The 23874-nt window shown below is 39.8% G+C and overlaps 1 protein-coding gene across 1 annotated transcript; it reads left to right on the top strand.

Annotated features, from left to right (window-relative positions):
• Positions 1 to 1784: 1784 nt before the first annotated feature.
• Positions 1785 to 7619, top strand: LOC125869899 (uncharacterized). Its single transcript, XM_049550299.1, has 3 exons — positions 1785 to 2030; positions 6438 to 6674; positions 7221 to 7619. The coding sequence occupies exons 1-3, from the start codon at positions 1785 to 1787 to the stop codon at positions 7617 to 7619; spliced, it is 882 nt and encodes a 293-aa protein (XP_049406256.1).
• Positions 7620 to 23874: the final 16255 nt, after the last annotated feature.

Below are 23874 nucleotides of genomic sequence, written 5' to 3'. Positions count from 1 at the left end.
CATTGATAGTAAGGTATGATAGTTTTCATTCATTGATTCCTTCCATTCATGGAGTTCCCAGATTCCCCAATTTTCAAAGTTAGAAATCTCCAATGAGTTAGGGTTTTCTTCAATTGCCATGGGTTCTCTTGATTATTGAATTATGATATCTTATGCATGAATCGATGAAATACTATTCTTTTACGATGACTCGTGTAAATCCCATATTTTTCAATTTTGATGATGTGATGTGAGTTTTGAATTATGAAAAAAGATATTATGAATTAAGCATTTTCTTATGAGATTTATGTAAAAGCTTTAAGGATGATTTGAGAGTAAAGTATCAATGATGATCATTGTTGTTGTGTTGTTGAAAGTATTTCTCATAAACACATTAAATCATGATTTGTGAAAGGACATTCTCACATAGAGGATTCTTAGGGTTGGAAGGTTTTTCTCAACTAAACTATGAATCAAAGATCTAAGGATCTATTCTAATAAGACCGAACTTGGATCAGTTATTTAATTGTACTTTTCCATGGATGATGCATTATCTAGCTTGGATTAGTTATTGAATGATACCTTTCCATTGATGACATATGACTTAGCTTGGATTGGCAAGATGACGTGCCCTTCCATGGATAATGACATAGCTTGGATTGGCAAGATGACGTGCCCTTCCATGAATAATAAGAACAGGTTAAGAAAATGACTACTCCATGGGAATTATGCTTAGGACCGAGAGGATATTGAGATGGAGGCTCTCATGTTAGTAGAGGTCAGGTTTCTAGAAGCAATCTCTTATCCCTTACCTATGTGTCCCCATAGGATGATTGTCTTAGATAGACATTAGCTAGTGGATCCATAATAGCTAGTAGTTCATGGTCCTTCCTTGGCAAGTAGGACACCCCTTTTCGGTGTGGGGTAGACATAAGATTCCATGTTGATACCTCACATGTCTTATATGTCGGTTAAGGCTATTTCCCACAAATAAGCAAAGTTATGATGAACCATGGTTACTTCAAGGAAGTATCGTAAGTATGATTTTAAGATGTTGTTCACTTGCATTGATCATGGTTTTATGACTTATGGTTTCTAACTCTCAAAATACATGTTTTAGCTTGATCATTGTATTCTTATTAAAATGTCCCTTTTTAGCATGATTTAAATGCTTTATGCATAGCTATCATACTTGGTACATTGTTTTGTACTAACGCATACTCTTTCCTACATTTCCCCAAATGTAGGGTCCGACTGTCAGGGTTCTCAATTTCATGGCTAGAAGTTGATTGTGAGATTTTTGAGCTTTGATGAGTCCTCGTGCTTGGAGGACGGATTCTCATTGTTTTTAGTTTCTGTTTTACTTTCAGTTTTGGACATGATGTATGGGCTAGGCCCAATTTTATTCTCTTGTATTAGATGGGTATTGAGACAAATGTTTTAGGCATCCGCTTTACTTTTATAAAACTTTTGGACTTGAAATGTGGTCTTTATCTCTTTTGTTCTATTTCTTATGTAATGATTGCTAAGTGGCTCGAGGTCCTATACTTCATGTTACGTCTAAGGTATACCCCTGGGTCGTGACAAACTTGGTAATCAGAGCACAATGTTTAGAATAGTCCTAGGATGTCACATAAGCCACGTCGAGTAGAGTCTTGTTCATGAGTGTGAAGCGCGCCATACTTATGAATGAGAGGCTACACGATGATTAGGAAACTTCACTTCTTTCATTACTCTAAAGTCTTGCAATATAGTTTAACTCTATAAGGTCTCTCTTCTAATCCTTATTCGATGCTCTACAAGATATGGCTACTCGTAGAGCTTATGCTAGAAGGAATGTGAGGGAGAATGTAAAACAAGAAGCTCATCCTCAAGCTCCGGTCGACCCTTTGGCCGAGCAAGTGACTAATGCTGAGTTTAAGACTGCTTTTCAAGTGTTGGCCCAAGCCAATAGGGAGGATGCGGTTCCCATAAACCTAAATGTAGGTACATCGGCATCTAGAGTGAGGGACTTCACTAGAATAAATCCACCGGAGTTTCATGGTTCTAAGGTTGAAGAAGATCCTCAAGAGTTAATTGATGAGGTTTACAAGGTGTTGATGATCATGGGAGTGATGCCAATGGAAAAGGCGGAGTTGGACGCTTATCAACTTAAGGGTATTGCTCAAATATGGTACAACCAATGAAAAGAGGGGAGGTCGGAAGATGCGGGTCCTCTTGATTGGGAAAAGTTCAAAGTTGTTTTCCTTGATAGGTTCTTTCCCCTTGAAATGAGGGAGGCAAAGGTGTTTGAATGCATCAACCTTCGTCAAAGAAATATGAGTGTGAAGGAATATGCTTTGAATTTCACACAACTATCTCGATATGCTCCCACCATGATTGTCAATCGTAGGGCAAAAATGAGTAAGTTCGTTTTGGGTGTGTTCGGAATAGTGGTTAAAGAGTGTCGTACCACCATGCTTGTTAATGACATGGACATTTCTCGTCTCATGGTTCATGCTCAACAGATCGAAGAGGAGAAACTTAAGGAAAGTTCTAGGGAGGCAAAGAGGGCAAAAACTAGTGATGGTAATTTCTCTCATACAAGGTCCGATGGACATGGTCATTCTAGATTTCGACAAAGGTTTTGCGGTGAAGGTTCCTCCAATGTTCCTCCTAAGTTCAACAAAGATAGGGTGTCTAACCCAAAGCCTCATGGAGGGAATGGTAGTGGATCTTCATTGTGTATGTCTACTTGTGCTAGGTGTATATGGAAGCACAAGGGTAAGTGTTTAGCCGGCACAGATGGTTGCTACGGTTGTGGTAAAACTGGTCATAAGATGAGGGATTTCCCAACACTTACAGCTAAAGAAAGAGAGAGTAAGCAAGCTCCTCCTAGTGGTTTGGGTTCTAATGCTCCCAAGCAAAACCGATTTTATGCACTTCAGACTCGTGGTGAACAAGAAGGTTCTCCCGATGTGGTTACCGGTATAACGACCCAAAAANCCTAGTGGTTTGGGTTCTAATGCTCCCAAGCAAAACCGATTTTATGCACTTCAGACTCGTGGTGAACAAGAAGGTTCTCCCGATGTGGTTACCGGTGTAACGACCCAAAAAAAAATGAACTAGTGAAACTAGAGCCTCACATGTGAGTTTGGAGTTGAGAACTTGATGAAATGATGAGAAATGACAGTGACGTCCGGAAACTAGTCGTTTGAACTAGTAAGTTGTAAGGGTCTTGTCGTTGAAGTTTGGAGTGTTGTTTAAGGGCTTAAGAGGTTTATTAGCTAGTTGATTAATCACCTTTATAAGCTAGCAATACCTTAAGCTAGGTCATGAAATCATTTAGAACCGAGACCCTCAAAACAGTCCCCTAAAAACAGTTTTTAGTTTTAAGTTAGGAGTGAGGGTCAACTTTAAATGGTCATATCTTTTAGCTCAAAATGAATTAGGTGGACCATTACCTATCCAATTAAAGGTATCTGAGTCCTCTTTCCAACGCCACCGAGTTTGCCCTTTTCCAATCTCGGAGTAAAAAGTTATGCCCAAAATAGTGAAGCACTGTCAGCAAGGACGAGCTTAGACGGGTTTAGTGGAAACTTTTAAGTGGGTCCTTATTTATTTTCCTAAGTTGAGCCCCTTTTATTATATGCCTTTCCTAGCAATTATAAAACCCTTCTAGACCAAATTCTTCCATTTTAAGTCACTCCAATTAGAATTAAAAAGAACTCACCTCCTCTCAAATACTTTTCTCTCTACAATCCTCCATTTTAAGAAGGTCAAGAACTTGGAGCTAGGGCTTGGATTGAAGGTGGTTTCTTCATCAATTTTCTTGGGGAATCTTAACAAAGGTATGGTGACCCTTGATCCTTGATTATCTTTCCTTCAAGGAGTCCATTCAAAAGGGTTTCAAAAGTCTTCAAAGAACAAAACTTCTATTTTCTATTCTAGGTATGGGTTCATGGGTAAAATGTTTTCAAAGTCATTATATTGGTGAATTGAAGTTCTATTTATGATTTTAAGATGATTTTTATATGAAACTTCTTCAAGAACCCATGTTTTCATTAAAAGCCTAGAATTTGCTAATGAAGTGGGTTTAATGCCTATGATTTAATGTTGATGAAATTGTGTTTAGATTGGATTGTATTGTTGATTTATATGGTTTTCTATACCTATTTATGATGAATTGTTGGTATATGGATAATTGAGGATTGTGGCCTTATGGGCAAGTTATGGAAGAATTCTCTTGTGGTAAGAAAAATGGTTGGGACTTGAGTGTTGTTGATTATGGCTTTGGAGGATGGTAAGTTGGCTTAATCTCATATTATGGATAAAAAAATTGTTCTTGCTTGGTTTGATCCACTTATGGTGGAGGTGTTTAATTATGGAATGTATTGTGACCATGGCCTTGAAGGCATAGTATGAGAAATATAAGTGTTACATGACATTTTTATGAATGGACATTTAATGGAGCTAATGTGATCATGTTATGAACGTAAATGTGTTATTATTGAAAGGATTTTTCTCAATTTGACACTCATGAATGTTGATGATAGAATATGAAGGATTCTCCAATTTATTGCATATCTCGAATTGGTAGAGCTTGTGCATCATTTTCTTGTTTAAATGATTATATTATTGGTTGTTGAATCCTCGGATCGGTAGGCTAGTAGCACCCTTCCACTCATGATAATAATGAACCTTGGAATCGGTAGGCTTATCGCACCCTTCCATTAATGATAGTAATGAACCTTGGAGTCGGTAGGCCTATGGCACCTTTCCATGAAGGTTAATGATGAGACTTGAACCGGTAGGCCCATGGCACCCTTTCAAGAGGAGTTAATGAGCTTTCCTAAATGAACCTTGAAACGGTAGGCTTAAAGCACCCTTTCACGTGTTAATAAATGTAATTTGGAGTTGGTAGGCCAATGGCACCTCTCATATGTGATAATGTCAAGGTAACGAACTATTCTATGGGAATGTAGGCTAAGCACCGAGTGGATTTGGTTAGATGGAAACTCCCCCAATGGTTAGGCATGAGTTTCAATGATCGTCTACCTTATCCCATAAACTATGTGCCCGCATAGGTAGCTAGTGGATCCATTAAGCTATATATACCGGTCTTCCTTAGGCAAGTAGACCACCTCTTTACGGTGTGGGGACTTATGACACCGGATTCCATGACAAGCTCTCATGGTCTATGTCGGTTAAATGCTTACTTCCCATCATGTGAGATTTCATTATGGTTTCTTGATAGGCTCTACAAAGTGTAGGTAGTAGTATGGGATGCTACCTATACATTGCACGAGTAGGCTTGGAGAGGGTCATAGTGAGTTTCTCTAAATCCTAATGTATGTGACACAATTGTGGCCTAAATAAGGTTATTAAAGAATGTTGGCTCTCAAATGCTTAATATGAGATGCATGCTATACTTGGGTTATATTATGAGTTATTTTCCCTTGTCATGTCTTAATTAATGATATACCTCTTATGTATGAATATTGTGCAAAGGTGAAAGAAAGGAATGATAAGTTACTTTAAGTGACCTAAATGTGGTGCCTTAGTATGGATGGTGGTATGGGACGCCATCCATACATTGCACGAGGTATAGCATAAGGGTTGCTTGAGGTGAAGGTCCAAGGTAAAGGTTTTCATGTTGATATTGTTTAAAGGTGATATTATGACTTACTTGATGTTTATGCTTGTCTTGTATGTCTTTTATGCAACTGTTCATGATACTTCAAAAAGTGGCATAATGCATGGTTTCTAGCCAAAATGTCCCTTTTAAAGCATGTTTTGCATGGTCATCATACTTAGTACTTAATTGTGCTAATTCCATATTTCTCTATTTTCTACTAGTGTAGGTTCCGGAAAGTGAGCGGGTTCTATAGTAAGCTTGGAACTTGAAGTTCTTCCAAGATCTTGTGGTATGTCCTCATATGTCGAGGACAAGACTTTTCTATTCTAATTTTATGATAAGGTTCTTGTAATAGACTTAATAGACTTCTTTTGATTGTAAAGGGCCGTGTCCCTACTTATGTTTTGTGATTGTGTCTAAGATGGCCATGTGAGACTTAGACTTCCGCTGTGTGTTTTTAAAGTTGTTTTAATGAAGCTTGAATGTTTGGATGTAAATAAGTTTTTAATTCCGCACTATTATCATTATTGAATGCAATGAATGACTATGTGGCTTGTATAAGACCTCTTCGGGGTCGAATACGCCTTGTTACGACTTGGGGGTGCTCCCGGGTCGTGACAAACATGGTATCAAAGCATAAGATTTTGGAAATGGTTTTTAGGATCAAAGTCTCACAAGCCACGTCTAGTAGAGTCTTGTTCATCGGTGTGAGTCGCGACACATCTATGAGCGAGAGGCTATAGGACGGTAGAAGTTACACTTCTTTCATTATCCTTGAAGTCGTGCCTTAGAGTTTGGTTTATAAGTGTCCTTTTTTTTAATCCTTCTCTTGTGTTTATAGGATATGAATACGAGGGCTAACCAAAGGAGAGCGGAAGGGGAGTTAGGTGATGAGGGAGTTCCTCCCCAAGTTGTGCAAAATGGTCAAGGTGTGCAATGCAATCAAGTTCCTATAGGTGAGCAAGAGAATGAGGTTCCGGTGGTTCCCCCGGATATGACCAATGAAGAGATTAGGTCGGCTTTCTTAATCTTGGCCCGAGCCATGGCGGCTCAAGCGACTAGAGATATGGGGCCTAGGGTGAATGCTAATGAGGGTACTATGGCTTCTAAGTTGAGAGACTTTGTGAGGATGAATCCTCCGGTGTTTCTAGGTTCTAAGGTGGGAGAGGATCCCCAAGAATTTTTGGATGAAGTGTATAAGGTAGTGAGTGCTATGGGGGTGACTTCAAAAGAAAAGGCGGAGCTTGCCTCCTATCAATTGAAAGATGTTGCCCAAATTTGGTTCACTCAATGGAAGGCTAATAGGCCGGTGGAAGCGGATCCTATAGAATGGGAGGAGTTTAAGGAAGCTTTCCTTGGTAGGTATTTTCCCCGTGAGAAGAGAGAGTGTAAGGTTGAGGAGTTTATCAACCTTAGGCAAGGTAATGCGAGTGTGCAAGAGTACTCCTTGAGGTTTACCCAATTGTCTAAGTATGCTCCATCTTTGGTGTCAAATCTTAGGGATGAGATGAGTAGGTTTGTGACCGGTGTATCCGACCTAGTCAAGGAAGAGTGCCCTACGACAATGCTCCATAATGACATGAACATTTCTAGGCTCATAGTGTATGCTCAATCCATTGAGGAGTCCAAACTTAAGAGGATGAATAGGGGTGTGAAGAGGGGTAGATCGGATGAGCAAGGTCAATCTAGGTTCAAGAAGAGGAGTCAAGACCAAGATTTTTCAAGTGCTCCTAAGGTTAACCAAGAAAAAAATGGTGGATCTCAATTTTCTAAACCTACTTGCATCACTTGTGGCAAGAGGCACTATGGGAAGTGCCTAGCCGGTACTAATGGGTGTTATGGTTGTGGGAAGAATGATCACAAGGTGAAAGATTGTCCTACTCTTACGGCTAGAGGAAGGGAAGCCAAGCAAGCTTCTAAAGATGGAACGGTTCCTATCCCTCCAAATTATGGTCGTTTCTATGCTCTCCAAGCTAGCAAGGACAAAGAAGCTAATCCGAATAAAGGCGCCGATAAGTTTTAGCTCCTTATGGTCATGAATATCTTGATGAGGTTTCTATGTTGTTGTTTTTCATGTTTGCCTTAGTTGGGTTTTCTCCTAAGTGGGGGATTGTATGTTGAATAGCAAGGTTGTTGAGAGTGTTGATATCATTATCTCGTTCCTTCTATTCTTACTCAAGCTTGAGACCAAGACTTCCTAGTAGCTTGTTTTATGTTTTGGAGTCTTGTGTGAAAATGAGTTTTCATGGTCTCCTTATGTTATGCATATTCTATTTGAATTCTTGTTAAATGATAAAATGAGTTTTCATAAATGTGTTCCTCATATTGATGTGCATTTAGTTGAGTTGTCTATATGCTTCATGAGGATAAATGTTGAACATGCCTAAATATGCTTTAGTGAAAAATTTGTCTTAAAGCTAGAAGGATGATTTCTAAGGGTTGCATTTACCATCTAGTTAGGGTGAGGGATGTGGATTCTGAAACCCCTACTCTTGAGTCGGTCCCCGTTGTTAAAGAATTTTCGAAAGTGTTCCAGATGATATACCCGGTATTCCTCTCGAAAGGGAAACAAAATTCGGTATTTACCTTCTCCCAGATACACAACTTATTTCTATTTCTCCTTACCGTATGGCTCCAGCAGAACTAAAGAAGTTGAAGGAACAATTGAAAGATTTGTTGGATAAGGGTTTCATCCGACCGAGTATCTCTCCATGGGGTGCTCCAGTTTTGTTTTCTAGAAAGAAAGATGGTTCCCTTCGTATGTGTTTAACTATAGCTAGTTGAACAGGGTGACCATTAAGAATAAGTACCATTTTCCAAGGATAGATGATTTGTTTGACCAACTTCAAGGAGCAAGTTACTTCTCCAAGATTCACCTTCGGTCGGGTTATCACCAATTAAGGGTGAAAGAAGATGACATTTCGAAGATGACTTTTTGAACTTGGTATGGATATTAAGAGTTTTTGGTAATGTCGTTTGGTTTGACTAATGCTCCGGCGGTTTTTATGGACTTGATGAATAGGGTGTTTAGACAATACCTTGACATATTTGTGATTCTGTTCCTTGATGATATATTTATTTATTCGAGAAGTGAGGATGATCACATCAACCATTTGAGGATTGTATTGCAAATTCTCAAGGACCAACAACTCTTTGCAAAGTTTAGAAAATGTGAGTTTTAGCTAAGGTCCGTAGCTTTTCTTGGTCACATTGTTTCTAGTAAGGGTATTACAGGTAGATCCAAAGAAAATGGATATAGTCAAGAGTTAACCTAGACCTCTATCTCCCTCGGATATTAGAAGTTTCTTGGGTTTAGTCGATTACTATAGAAGGTTTGTTGAGGGGTTTTCTTCAATTGCCTCTCCATTGACAGCATTGACACAAAAGAAAGCTAAATTCATATGGTCCAAAGCATGTGAGAAGAGTTTCCAAGAGTTGAAGTATAGACTTACTTTCGCTCCGGTGTTGACTTTACCGGAAGGAACTGATGGTTTTGTGGTTTACTGTGATGCCTCAAGGATTGGGCTAGGATGTGTGCTTATGCAAAATGGGAAATTCATCACCTATGCTTTGAGGCAACTTAAGATTCATGAGAAGAATTACCCTACCCATGACCTCAAACTAGCGGCGATCTTTTTGCCTTAAAGATTTGGAGGCATTATCTGTATGGTGTTCATGTTGATGTTTTTACCGATCACAAGATTTTGCAATATGTGTTTAATTAGAAGGATCTAAATCTTCGCTAAATAAGGTGGCTTGAATTATTGCAAGATTATGATATAAGTGTTCTCTATCACCCTGGTAAGGCGAATGTGGTGGCAGATGCTATTAGCTTGTTATCTATGGGAAGTGTTGCTCATACTGAAGCAGATAAAAAGGAGCTGGTACGATATGTTCATTGATAGGCCCGGTTGGGTGTTCAGTTAGTAGATTCTACCAAGAGTGGTGCTATAGTTCAGAATCATCTTTTGTGGCGGATGTGCAAGCCATGCAAGGTCTTGATCAAACTTTGGTTGAATTGAAAGAAGTGGTGCTTAAAAAGTCCGTAGAGGCTTTCTCCCAAGGTGGAGATGGTATACTTAGATATCAAGGTCGTTTGTGTGTTCCTAATGTTTATGACTTTAGGGAAGAAATCTTGTTAGAAGCCCATAGTTCTCGATATTCCATTCACTCGGGAGCCACCAAGATGTACTGTAATTTGTCGGAGGTCTATTGGTGGAATGGGATGAAAAAGGATATTGCAGGATTTGTGGCTAAGTGTCCTAATTGTCAACAAGTGAAAGTTGAGCATCAGAAACCGGAAGGTTTGTCCCAAGATATTTATTAGCATTCCTATTTGGAAGTGGGAATATTTGAATATGGACTTCATTGTTGAGTTGCCTCACACTCGGCGACAACATGACTCGATTTGGGTCGTAGTAGATCGAATGACGAAATCGGCCCATTTTATTCCCGTCAAGGTTTCTTATACGACAGAGGACTATTCTATATTATACTTGAGAGAAATGGTAAAGTTGCATGGAGTGTCTTTATCTATTATTTTCGATCGTGGTACCCAATTCACTTCTCAGTTTTGGAAATCTTTCCAAAATGATCTTGGTACTCGTGTAAAGCTTAGTACGGCCTTTCACCCCCAAACCAATGGGCAAGCAGAGTGCACTATCCAAACCTTGGAAGATATGTTGAGAGATTGTGTGATTAATTTCAAAGGTAATTGGGATGACCATTTTACGTTGATTCAGTTTGCATATAACAATAGTTATCACTCGAGTATTAGTATGGCTCCATTTGAAGCTCTTTATGGTAGGAGGTGTAGATCTCCAATAGGATGGTTTGAGGTGGGTGAAGTTGCCCTAATAGGTCCCGAGTTGGTACATGAGGCTATGGAGAAAGTTCAACTTATTAGAGAAAGGTTGAAAATGGCTCAAAGTCGACAAAAGTCATATGTCGATGTTAGAAGAAAAGATCTTGAGTTTGATGTTCATGATTGGGTTTACTTTAAAATTTCACCCATGAAAGGTGTAATGAGGTTCGGTAAGTAAGGGAAGCTTAGTCCTCGTTAGGTAGGCCCATATTAGATTTTGAGGTGTGTTGGTAGGGTTGCTTATGAACTAGAATTGCCTTATGAGTTGGCATCGGTGCATCCGGTTTTCCATGTCTCCATGATGAAGAAATGTATTGGAGATCCGACATATATAGTTCCCTTAGAAGTTTTGGGAGTTAAGGAGAATCTTTCCTATGAGAAAGTTGTGGTTGAGATTTTAGACTGGCAAGTAAAGAAATTGAGAAACAAAGAGGTTGCTTCTGTGAAAGTATTGTGGAGGAATCAGTTAGTTGAGGGTGCTACATGGGAGGCCGAGGCCGATATGATGTCTCGATATCCTCATCTCTTTCCTTTTACTCCTACTCTAGCTTGAGGTACTGAGTTCCTCATGGTTTACTCTTTTGGTGTCATGAGTTTTAGATATTCCCATGATTTCCTAATTTATGCACTTTCATGAAGAAGCTTAAGTTTTGAGAAAATGAGTCAACCTGATTGATTTCTACATGTTTATGTGCATTTGAGTAGAAATTTCATATAGACTTCATAATATGATATTTTGAACATGTTTTAGCTTGGAGTTGATGTTTCTTCCCCGAATAAGTGCATTGCATACATGATGGGTTGTAGATTTAGTTTCCACCCATCCTATGATGTTTTGAATCTCATTCGAGAATGAATGATCTCAAGGGGTAGATAATGTAACACCTCAGATTCGAGAAAGGGCAAACTAGTGATGAGTCCACGATTTGGACTCATTTAGGGATTTATTTGGATAGATTTTGTGTCCTCAAATGTTTGTTTTGTGTCGATTACTGGTGTAAAACCCTTGATTTCCAGGTATTTTGATTGAGGAACAAAGAATGGACACTAATTTGCAAAATGGAACAAAGTGAGTTGAAAGAACAAAGAAATGAAGGCCTGGTGATCGTCGAGTCCGTTTGGTGACTCGCCTAATGGCCATTACCTCGCCTAAAGTTCAAGGGTGCAAGTTCTAAAGGATAAAATCAAGTTGGCGACAGAGAGGAGCAGTCGGCGGATCGCCGAATGGTTCCGTGATGCAGTGTTGGATCGCCCAAAGTTACAGAACTTGAGGATACTGAAGGCCAAAGGAAAAAGGCAATGGAACAGACCAAAGGGCGGATCGCTGACCTGTTCGGCAAGCTCGACTTACTGCACCGAATGGTCCTTCGCAGCATATTTTTGGCGACTATAAATACATTTTCAAACATTGTGTTTAGTATCAAATTTTATTCTGAACATTCATGAGAGTAATTTTTGAGTTTTGAACTCTGAGTTTTTTAGACAACATTTCCTTAGCTTTAAAGAATTGAAGTTTTCCATTTTTGAGAAATTGGAAGTGGGTCTTTGAGATTCTTCAACTTGGACCTTTTTAAGACGAAATTAATCTTACCCAGTTGATGGAAACATAATTTGGTAATGATTTATATCTTTTTATGATGTCTAGCTAAAACCCCAATTATTGGGGTGTGATTATGTGATTATGGATTGATTTAGCTTGTGGGTATTGCTAATTGTTAGTTTAAATGTTGTTTAGAAGTGATTTCATTCAGTAATTGTGGTTTAATTTAAAGGGTTGTAGTTGCAAATGCAATTCTACTTTCGTGTTTCTGGCTTTCTTGAGAGAGAGGTTTTAAAACCAAGATTACTGAATTGATGGTCTGTGGGTATTGGGTTGTCATGGGTTCAGCTCGAGAGAGTGAATCCTAAACCCTTTTCCACACATTCAACTCAAGAGAGTGAATGGACTAAAGCAAAGGTTGTTCTTATTTGCTTGCTTGTTGGTGTTCGAGAGAAACCAACTTGATTCGGGGTAAATTATTCGAGAGAAAGTTTATCCCCACTAAAGTGTAGCTTAGTCACTGATTTACAGCTATTTACTAATAGTTGCAGTCACCCATTTGTCTATCTTAATCTATAATCCAATCACATCCCAAGAACCCATCTCATTATTGTTAAATTCGTGCTATTTGTTGTTGTTGTAGCTGATAGTTAAAACCAAAACCCCTTTATTTGACATTCGTGTCACCCTTAATTTGAATTATGTTTTTACTCGTAATTGTCTAGTCCTATGGCTGATTAGAACATATACATACTTTACTTTTGAATCTTAAACACATACCACTCCCTGTGGGATTCGACCCTAACTCATTTAGTTGGGTTGTTATACTGACTAACAATCGTAGACGCTTAGAACTGGATTAAGTGTCATTGATAACGTTAATCAAAATGGCACCACTGCCGAGGATTGTTGTCCATACCCTCCTCTTGTGATTGTTGATGTTTGTGGGCCATTTTCCTTTAAGAACATATCCCAAGAGTCAGTCCGGTTGAGGTTGTTCCCATTCTCTTTTATGGGAGAAGCATGTAAGTGGCTGAATTGCCACGAGAATCAATCACTTCATGGGAAGAGTTGGTCATTGCATTTCAAGTGCGAGTTTCCCTTCTTCGAAGATGATGACTCTTTGGGACAGCATTCAGAGCTTTAAGTGTTTGGAGGGTGAGCCAATTCATGAGAGTTGGCTGCGATTCAAAAAGTTGGTGCTACAATGCCCAACCCATGGTTTACCCAACAACGTTTTGCTACAGTATTTGTACCGGAGCCTTGATTCGGTAAACAAGGGTGTTGATACCCAACTTTCTCTAGGAGGTTTAATGCAGCAACCTTATGTGATAACAGCCCAACTCTTGGATGGCATGACCACGATTAACCGGGCTTGGTACACCCGCGAAGATTAGGTCTCCCCTCTCACATTTAAACTGACCAAGCAGCATCTTGAGAAAGATCAGGAGAGGGACCAAAACATGGCCAAGATCATGACACAACTTGTCATTTTGTCCAAAAATGTCATGGGAGCTGGTGCTCGAAGTGTCAATGATGTGGGTGTCGAGTGTGTTAATCCTGATGAGGCCAAGTTTGAGGCTTTGTACAACGAAGAGGTGAATTTCCTAGCCAACCAAGGTGGTTGTTACGTTCAAACTACCCAAGGCAAGGTGGTAACCAAGGTTGGAATAGGATGAAGGTTGGAAGGATCGTGATAGAGAGTGGAGGGACTGTAACCTCACTTAGAAAGAGAGAGACGGGGAGAAGGATAGATATGTTCCTCCCCATGAGCACCAAAAGCCAAAGGATTCTGAGGGTAATCGGTCGGAGGATATGCTTTCTCGTATCCTCAACAAAGTTGAGGGATAGGACAAGATTTTGAAAGAAATGAAAGAAGTTGTATCGACCCTTAGTCAGACGGTTACCTCTCATTTTGTCTCATTCAAGCAGTTGGAGAACCAAATGGGTCATATCTTGTCTCATTTAAACCCGAGACATCAAGGGGGGTTGCCTAATGATACTATGGCCAACCCCAAAAATAAGGTTTGAGCGTGGACTTGCATCGTGCCCCGACGTTAACTAAGGCGCTGCTAGGGTGGCAACCCAAGTTTTATTTGCTTTTCTTTTGTTTTGGAAATAATTGTGTGTTGATTTTTTGCAGGTTGAAGTGTAAGATGTGTTTGATAAGTGCAGCTTGGCGAGCAAAAATTCCAATCGGCGACTTGCTGAAGAGGTCGGCGAGCCCGACTTGGACCGCCGTTGGACTCAAGGAATTCTACGGTTTGAGTCTGTAAAACTCGGCAAACCCAGGAGCAGATTGGCGATACACTGACCAGGTCAGCGATCACGATCTTGTTCGCCGTTTGGTCCTGTAAAACTCGGCGAGGTATGTGCCCACTCGGCGTATTGCCGAGTGGTCGGCGAGCAAAACTTATGTCGCCGACTGCACGAGAACTGGACGGTTTTTAAAGGCCAAAAGTTCAAAATCTTTCACATTACCTCACTTTTCAACTTTCCAAACTCACACCCGTACTACATTTTCCGTTATTTTTGTATTTTTACCGCATTTTAGTCTCCAAGTTTGTGTTCGGAGTTGGATTCTTTGCCGCCTAGCTTGTCAACTTGTTTAATCGGCATATAAGGTTGGTTTTCCGAACCCTGAATTTATATTTAGTAATTTTTACTCATTTACGATGATTTTTATCTTAATATTGTGTGTTGGGCCTCTTTGATTCACAATTGTATGCTTGATTGCCTATTTTAATTCGAATATCTTGCCTAAGTTGTCGATATCGTTGATTTCCCGAATGTTGCATGCCTTAAAATTGGTCAAAATTGTTGGGTGTTGCTTTATTGATGTTGGGTCTAGTCGGGTGAAGTCTAAGTAACATGTGTTTGTGCTAAATGACGTATTTTTCCTGATGATGGAGTGTTTGACGTCATTCCTAAGGGTAAAAGTCGTCAAATGGCTAAATTTGGCCAAACCGAGAGAAGTCTGAGTATCCCGGGGCATGGGTGTAATGGGTCTTAGTTTAATTGAAATAATGCATGGATTGGTTTTGTTTTTGGTGGCTGCGGGGTTGAATTTGGAAGTTGGGGTTGAGAGTAGGCACGTTGGGTCGTTTGGCAAGCTAGGTCGAGCTCGCCGAACCACTCGGCGATTTGCCGAATCCCCCTTCATTGCCTTTATTCTCATGTTAAATTAGAAGTTAGGTGTTGTAACTTTCGGTGAGAAGCCTGAGTTCACCGAGTGCACTGGGCGACTCGCCAAAAGTCCTTCTTGATTGCCCTTTTTGCTCCCTTAACCCCTAAATATGCACTGTAACTTTCGGCGGGCTTGTCCTTGCTCACCGAATGTTGTCGACAATTCGCCGAAAGGCCCTTCCCTTTGTCAACATGCCATTTTTCTAAGAAAATTTTGAGCCAATCCTTTCGGCGAGCCCGATCTGGCTCGCCAAAGTGATTCGGTGATTCACCGATTGGATCGGCGAGTCTATCTGCAATCATTTTTCTGTGAATTTTCTTGAACTGTTTGTAACTTTCCTCGATGTTTTTGCAGATATGGCTAGAACTAACCTTGACATGCCACCTCGTAAAAGAGCACGGGGCATAACTATAAATCAATGAGGAGCCAACCCTCCTAAAAAGGGAAGAGCAGAGACTCCAAAGAGAGGAAAAGGCAAGGGCAAGAGGCCTATATCTGAGGTCCCAGAGCACAACTTCGACAGCAAGGGAGAGGCCTTTGACTCCCAAGCTGTATTATCCGAGTTGGAGGATGACCAGCCATTACAATCCCAGAGAGTGGAGATCTGTGCTAGATCTCACCCTGACTCAGCTAGAGTCTCAGTAGCCACATCTCCAGCAAATACAGTGCCAGCTCCGACACCTCCTGTAGCTCCAGTACCACCAGTGGTTCCTCCTCCCCGGCTACTCAACAGACAAAAAGTTGATGGGTTGCGGACTATTCTTGAAGAGAAGCTACTATCTACAGAGGGCCTAGAGGGCAAATACTCCAATATGAGGGAAACGTTCCAGTACAATAAGTCTGAGCAGTTCACCAGGCCCCGAGGCCCCTATATTCCTTCATCGGTTCGAGATTTCTATACAGCATATGGTGACTTGGTACCCAAGGCCAAGAAGAAGGCCAGTGCTTTCAGACTAGTAAAGTTTGTCATGGTTAGAGGAAAGAAATTAAGGTGTAACAGTGAGTACATTAATATTGTACTCAACAGGGGTCTAGGTGCTACAGTGGCATATGAGGTCTTGCCTATTACTCAGTCCCTTGATGATTTAAAAGGATGGCTCGCACCTTTGATTTCCGACACCACACCGAGGTGGACCGAGGCAGGGGTCCCCATCTAGAAGAAGGACCTGAATATTGTTGCTCGATTATGGTTTGGCTTCATCAGCAGCACCATCATGCCTTCCCAGAACGAGTCTATCCTCCGCCACCCTAAGGCAGCCTACCTTGGGTCGATCATATCCAGGAAGAGCATTAACCTTGGACTCCTTATAGAGCAAGAGATAGCCATGAGGGCCAAATAGAGGCAGACCTCCCTTTCATTCCCGGTGCTGATCACAGAGTTGTGCCGGTGTGCTGGAGTCCCTGGGATACGACTAGAGATATTGAGGTTACCCATTTATCCTCCACTGACATCCGGCGTATTGAGGCCGAGTACACTCAAGAGGAGGCCGATAGGAGGAGAGGAGCTCCGGTGGATACATCTCCGGAGATGGACATTGACTCTATACCTGCAGAGGCATATTTTCCTAATCCGACCTTCGGGACTTCAGGTACATCTGCTCCCACTTCTTCCTCTCATTCCCCCGGTACCTCTACTGCAACTCAGCCCAACAAGATTACTCAGGCTATGATCCTAAAGATGGGGCACTTGGCTCATTTAGCTGATGTGAGGGCTACCCGACTAGAGGCATTTGTCCCATGGATGATTGAGAGTGCCATCATTGTTGCACTGACCCCCCCTCCGGACTTCTATTGATAATTCGACGGCGAGAGTCACTGCTTGTGAGAGTAGACAGATGGAGTCTTCTGAGGTTAAGGCTATGAAAGCCGAAGTGGCAGATATGAGAAAAGATGTAGACTATCTCAAGTCTACATACTTCACTTCACTATTAGAGGCAACAGATGGTGTAGATGCCCCAGAGACTTCTGTGATTCCTCCGAAAACCACCGTAGACATACATAGAGATGGCATAGCAGCTGATGATTCAAAGGCAGAGACTGATGAGGAGCATATAGAGGTGAGGGATGAGAGCATATATGGAGACCTGCCAGATCTAGATGAGATGATTGTACGGTCAGTGATCCAGACATCATTGATAGAGACGTCCATGGCACCTCTTAGTGGATTTGGTACTGTTGATGTGACTCTGGGTACTGAGACCCAGGTTCAGAGTACTACACCAGGCACTGATGCCCTGACAGATGGAGCGACTGCGTAGACAGGATTTTTCTTTACCTCCCTATTTGTCTTCTTTTATTGACTTTTTGGATATTTTCTTGCATTTGAGGACAAATTGCTTTTGTTTGTGGTGGGGTGAGGTATTTACATACCCTCTTCTTGTGATTGATGATATTTTTTTAACTATATATTGTGTTTTGATACTGCTTTTGTGGATATTTGAGCTTGTGGCTCCTTGTTTTAATTGTAAATGATTTTTGGACCCTTCCGAAAAAATTTGTGCCATCTCTTGATTGTGTTTGAATGTGGCTGTTCTCTTGCAAATTTGAGTATCGAACACAAATGAATGTGCGGCTACGATGAGGCCAAATGAAGTTGCATAGGCAATATGTGAACTTTTTGCATCTCATTGTGACTAGCCAGTTATCAAATTAAGTCTCTTGTAATGAACATTGCACACTAGCGAAAGTGTGTGGTCTTGTTTGACTTTGGTGCCAATGCCTTGTGTGATGAGCTTACCGTAAACCATGTGTGATGACACCTAGAATTTGCCCCGTTGGTCCGGTTGACCAAGTGATATGAGCTCTTGAAATGATCTTAGGCAACAAATTTTAAAGAGTGAAATAATTTGACATTATACCTCTTTTGTGGCCTACCTTGTGAGTGTGTGATCTTTGTTTGAGCACCATTTGAGCCTTACCCTTTTTCTTGGAAGAAACTTGATACAAATTGTGACCTTTATTTATCCCTTCACCCTTAATCCTCATGAGATGTGGTTGGTTTGAATAGCCAACTTAGGCCAAAATCCTAAGTTGGGGGTGTGGTGAAAAGAGAAGGTAAACCAAGAAATGCAAAGAAGTCCCCCTTGATCCATGGTTGTGAAAAATATGGAACCCCTCCATAAAAAAAAAGAAAAAGAAAAGAAGAATGAAAAAGTTTTGAAATAAAGTTGCTAAAATAAATGGGGTGTCCAAAGTTTCATGGAAAAGGAATAATGGGGTGACTTATGAGCATAAATGAGAATGAAGAGGAGAAGGAAAGGAAGTGTTGTTCACACCACATTTCATGAAGATAGCAGCCATTGAGCCTAAATGATCATACCTTTACACACAACCCCATTACAAGTCCTGAAAAGACCTTTTTGATATTGAGTGAGCTGAAACAAGTGTTGATTGGAAAATAAGGGCAAACCTATGGGTGAAATCATGCATTGTGTTCATCTTTGTGAGTGTGAGTGTTGATTGTGATTTCGGAGCTATTAACTGTTGAACCTTAGTGTGTGAATATGGAATCTTCTTTGTGTGAGGGCATTTGAGTACCTTTGTTGAGCTTGAACTTGCATTTGAAGCAAGTACAGTGAACTTGAGAATCTTTGATAATGGTGAGTCACAACTTGAATCTTTGAGTGCACAATTGATCCTTGCATGAGTAAGTTGAGTCTTATTGTGTGCATTCATGATTGAGTCTTCTGTAGCACTGTTTTAGGCATCCTTTTTGAACTGCTGAACTTGAGTTTTACTTGAGGACAAGCAAAAGTTTAAGTTGGGAGTGTTGATGAGTCCACGATTTGGACTCATTTAGGGCTTTATTTGTATAGATTTTGTGTCCTCAAATTCTTGTTTTGTACTAATAATTGATGTAAAACCCTTGATTTCCAGGTATTTGGATTGAGGAACAAAGCATGGACCCTTGAAAGAATGAAGAAATGAAGGTCTGGTGATCGCCGAGTCCCTTTGGCGACTCGCCTAATGGCCATTACCTCGCCTAAAGTTCCAGTGTGCCAAGCCCTGAAGGAGAAAATCACGTTGGTGAGAGAGAGGAGCAGTCGGTGGATCATTGAATGGTTCCACGATGCAGTGTTAAATCACCCAAAGTTACGGAACTTAAGGATGTTGAACGCCAAAGCAAAAAGGCGATGGAACTGACCAAAGGGCGGATCACCGACTTGTTCGGCGAGCCTGACTTACTGCGCCGAATGGTCCTTCGCAGCATATTTTGGTGACTATAAATACATTTTCAAACATTATGTTTAGTATCAAATTTTATTCTGAACATTCATGAGAGTAATTTTTGAGTTTTGAACTTAAGATTTTTAGACAACTTTTCCTTAGCTTTGACGAATTGAAGTTTTCCATTTTTGAGAAATTGGAAATGGGTCTTTGAGATTCTTTAACTTGGACCTTTGTAAAGACGAAATTAATCTTACCCAGTTGATGGAAACATAATTTGGTAACGATTTCTATCTTTTTATGATGTCTAGCTAAAACTCCAATTGTTGGGGTGTGATTATGTGATTATGGGTTGATTTAGCTTGTGGGTATTGCTAATTGTTAGTTTAAATGTTGTTTAGAAGTGATTTATTCAGTAATTGTGGTTTAATTTAAAGAGTTGTAGTTGCAAATGCAATTCTACCTTCGTGTTTTTGGCTTGCTCGAGAGAGAGGTTTTAAAACGAAGATTATTGAATTGATGGTCTGTGGGTATTGGGTTGTCATGGGTTCAACTTGAGAGAGTGAATCCTAAACCTTTTTCCACACATTCAGCTCGAGAGAGTGAATGGACTAAAGCGATGGTTGTTCTTGTTTGCTTGCTTGTTTGTGTTCGAGAGAAACTAACTTGATTCGGGGTAAATTGTTAGAGAGAAAAAATTTCCCCACTAACGTCTAGCTTAGTCATTGATTTACAACTATTTACTAAGAGTTGCAATCACCCATTTGTCTACCTTAGCCTACAATCCAATCACATCCCAAGAACCTGTCTCATTATTGTTAAATTCGTGTTATTTGTTGTTGTTGTAGCTAATAGTTAAAACCAAAACTCTTTTATTTGGCATTCGTGTCACCCCTAATTTGAGTTATGTTTTTACTCGTATATGTCTATTCATATGGCTGATTAGAACATATTCGTACTTTACTTTTGAATCTTAAATGCGTACCACTCCATGTGAGATTCGACCCTAACTCATTTAGTTAGGTTATTATACTGACTAATGCTCGTAGACTCTTAGAACTGGATTAAGTGTCATTGATAACGTTAATCAAATAGCAGTTTTCAAAATTTCATGGTGTCATCCGACGGAGGCCAACCACGGTCCGTGGAGTGAACCACGAACCGTAGGTCTGGTCCGTGGATTGGCCACCCAAATAGGCTCAGAGGACCACAAACCAAGGCCTAAACCAACAGACCGTCATTGGGTCCACGGTCCATGGATTAAGTTTTGTGGATCATGGCCTCAAAGTCTAGTCTCTGATGAAGACGACGGATGTGCAGGACGGACCATCAATCAAACCACGGTTCATCGGTCATGGCCTGTAGGTCGAAGGTCAGCAGTTATTCTAGGGGCAGTTGATTCTTTTACTAATTTTCTTATCCTAATACTATGTCGTTTTGCCTATGCCTAAGACCCACCCCTATATAAGTGTTTTTAACCCCAAATTAATTCATTCTCTTCAAGTTCACCAAAAGAAGTTCAGTCTTTCTCTCCCAAATATATTTCTCTCTCTAGAAGGATGACGAAGAAGATTCAAGGTAGGGTTCAAGATCAATCCTTCATTCTTCAATTGCTTTTGGGCTTTGATAGTAAGGTATGATAGTTTTCATCCATATATTCCTTTCATTCATAGAGTTACCAAATTCTCCTATTTTCAAAGTTAAAAATCCCCAATTGAGTTAGGGTTTTCTTCAATTGCCATGGGTTCTCTTGATTATTTATTTAAATGATTGAATTATGAACTCTTATGCATGAATTGATGAAATACTATGATTTTATGATGACCCATGTAAATCCCATGTTTTCCAATATTGATGATGTTATATGGGTTTTGAATTATGAAAGAAGAGATTATGAATTAAGCATTTTCTTATGAGATTTATGTAAAAGCTTTAAAGATGATTTGAGAGTAAAGTATCAACGATGATCATTGTTGTTGTGTTATTGAAAGTATTTCTCATCAACATATTAAATCATGATTTGTGAAAGGACATTCTCACATAAGGGATTCTTAGGGTTGAAAGGTTTTTCTCAACTAAACTATGAATCAAAGATCTTAGGAGCTATTCTAATAAGACCTAACTTGGATCAGTTACTTAATTGTACCTTTCCATGGATGATGCATTATCTAGCTTGGATTGGTTATTGAATGATACCTTTCCATGGATGACATATGACTTATCTTGGATTGGCAAGATGACGTGCCCTAGCTTGGATTGGCAAGATGATGTGCCCTTCTATGAATAAAAAGAACAAGTTAAGAATAACTACTCCATGTGAATTATGCTTAGCACCGAGAGGATATTGAGATGGAGGCTCTCATGTTAGTAGAGGCCAGGTTTCTAGGAGCAATCTCTTATCCCTTACCTATGTGTCCCCATAGGATGATTTTCTTAGATAGACATTAGCTAGTGGATCCATAATAGCTAGAAGTTCATGGTCCTTCCTTGGCAAGTAGGACACCCTTTTTCGGTGTGGTGTAGACACAAGATTCCATGTTGATACCTCACATGTCTTATATGTTGGTTAAGGCTATTTCCCACAAATAAGCAAAGTTATGATGAACCATGGTTACTTCAAGGAAGTATCGTAAGTATGATTTTAAGATGTTGTTCACTTGCATTGATCATGGTTTTATGACTTATGGTTTCTAACTCGCAAAATACATGTTTTAGCTTGATAATTGTATTCTTATTAAAATGTCCCTTTTATCATGATTTAAATGTTTTATGCATAGCTATCATACTTGGTACATTATTTTGTACTAACGCATACTCTTGCCTACATTTCCCCAAATGTAGGGTCCGACTGTCAGGGTTCTCAATTTCGTGGCTAGAGGTTGATTGTGAGATTTTCGAGCTTTGGTGAGTCATCATGCTTCGAGCATGGATTCTCATTGTTTTATGTTTCTCTTTTACTTTCAGTTTTGGACGTGATGTATGGGCTAGGCTCAATTTCATTCTTTTGTATCAGATGGCTATTGAGACAAGTGTTTTAGACTTCCGCTATACTTTTATAAAACTTTTGGACTATAAATGTGGTCTTTATATCTTTTGTTCTATATCTTATGTAATGAATGCTAAGTAGCTTGTATTGGGCCTTTCGGGGTCCTATACACTATGTTACGTCTAGGGTGTACCCCTAGGTCGTGACAATAATACTCGTACCATTTTCTTGATCTGATTTTATTTAACATACGAACGTTAGATAATATAGAATTCAATCCTTTAGCTAATATAAGGAAAGTATCTTGTAGTATTTCTTTTTAATTTCTTAGAGATGTTATGTATTCTGTTGTCGAACCACTGTTAGAAACTTATGCTCCAGCCAATTAAATAGGCTGAAGAAAGGCATGGAGGAGTGAATTGCTTGAATATTTTTTTGTGGATAGAGGAGAACAAAGGCAAAGGCCTTTTCATGCAAGGAGTCTAAGGAGATTAGGAAATGGGAAGTCAATTGACATCACACGATCCATTGCACAGTAATCTCATATATACTCAAGTATTCATGGGTAAAATCTTATATGCCTAGGAATCACAATTATTCCCCACTTCTTTCGAACTTAGGCCAATATATCTCAACTAGTTCTCCCGAACCTTTCTAAGTTGCAACACAATTAATCCAATTATAAGCATTCAAAGGATATAACTATCTCTAGCTATAACCCAATAAATGATTAGTTACACCTAAAATTAGCACTACTCAATCATTCTCAACCTCAATTGACTCTTTCATGCTCAATCAAGTTAAATGGGCTATTCAATTAAAGCATGGAATTGAACAAATAATAAAAGACCCATTTCATATATGGGAAAACATTCAATTAATTACAAAAGCAAAAAATGAAAATCAACAAACCATCAAATGTCTATTTCTAGCACAAAACTCAACTCACCAATAAGCAATTAGACCCACAATTTAAGCATTACAAAGCAAGGAGTTGAAGAAACAACAAAAAATAGTTACAATCAAGCATTCAATCTTCACTGAAATGGTGAATTGTGAGGAAACTTGCTCTTAAGGCTAAAGCCCAAGCTGAAAGTGTGGAAGAATTGTTAAAAATATCAAAAAATAAAAAAAAATTGTTCTCAAGATCAGCTCTTCTTCAGCTTTTGTGAGAACTTGGGGGTAAAAATATGAACTTCCTACTTTTCCCTCCTGAACAGTGTCTTGACTGTCGCTAAAGCGGACATTGAACTACTAACATGGTTGTTGACTCCAATTGACTACCACTAAAGTGGTCAAAGTAGCCGCTAAAGTGATTGTTGACCTTTCTCTGCTCTTCGCTAAAGCGGTTGAAATGACTGCTAAAGTGGAAGTTGAGTTATGTGGACCTCTCGCTTAAGCAGACTGCATGTGGTCACTAAAGTGATCTTGACTTCAGTTGGCCTTCTTGATAAAGCAAACAGATGGTCACAAAAGCGGATCTGCCTCCTATAGACTCTCTCACTAAAGTCGTCAGTGTATGGCTGCTTAAGCG

The sequence above is a fragment of the Solanum stenotomum genome, chromosome 7 (assembly GCF_019186545.1).
Source record: "Solanum stenotomum isolate F172 chromosome 7, ASM1918654v1, whole genome shotgun sequence".
NCBI lineage: Eukaryota > Viridiplantae > Streptophyta > Magnoliopsida > Solanales > Solanaceae > Solanum > Solanum stenotomum.
Note: the sequence above shows the minus strand (reverse complement) of the source record. Positions and strands in the feature narration are given on the sequence as shown.

Bases quoted from the DNA above. Each gene is read 5' to 3' on its own strand.
- LOC125869899 (XM_049550299.1), top strand. From the start codon at position 1,785: ATGGCTACTCGTAGAGCTTATGCTAGAAGGAATGTGAGGGAGAATGTA. The intron at 2,031-6,437 runs GTTGAAGAAGAT...TTGTGTTTATAG, and splicing joins CGGAGTTTCATGGTTCTAAG to GATATGAATACGAGGGCTAA. The intron at 6,675-7,220 runs GTGAATGCTAAT...TCCATTGAGGAG, and splicing joins CTAGAGATATGGGGCCTAGG to TCCAAACTTAAGAGGATGAA.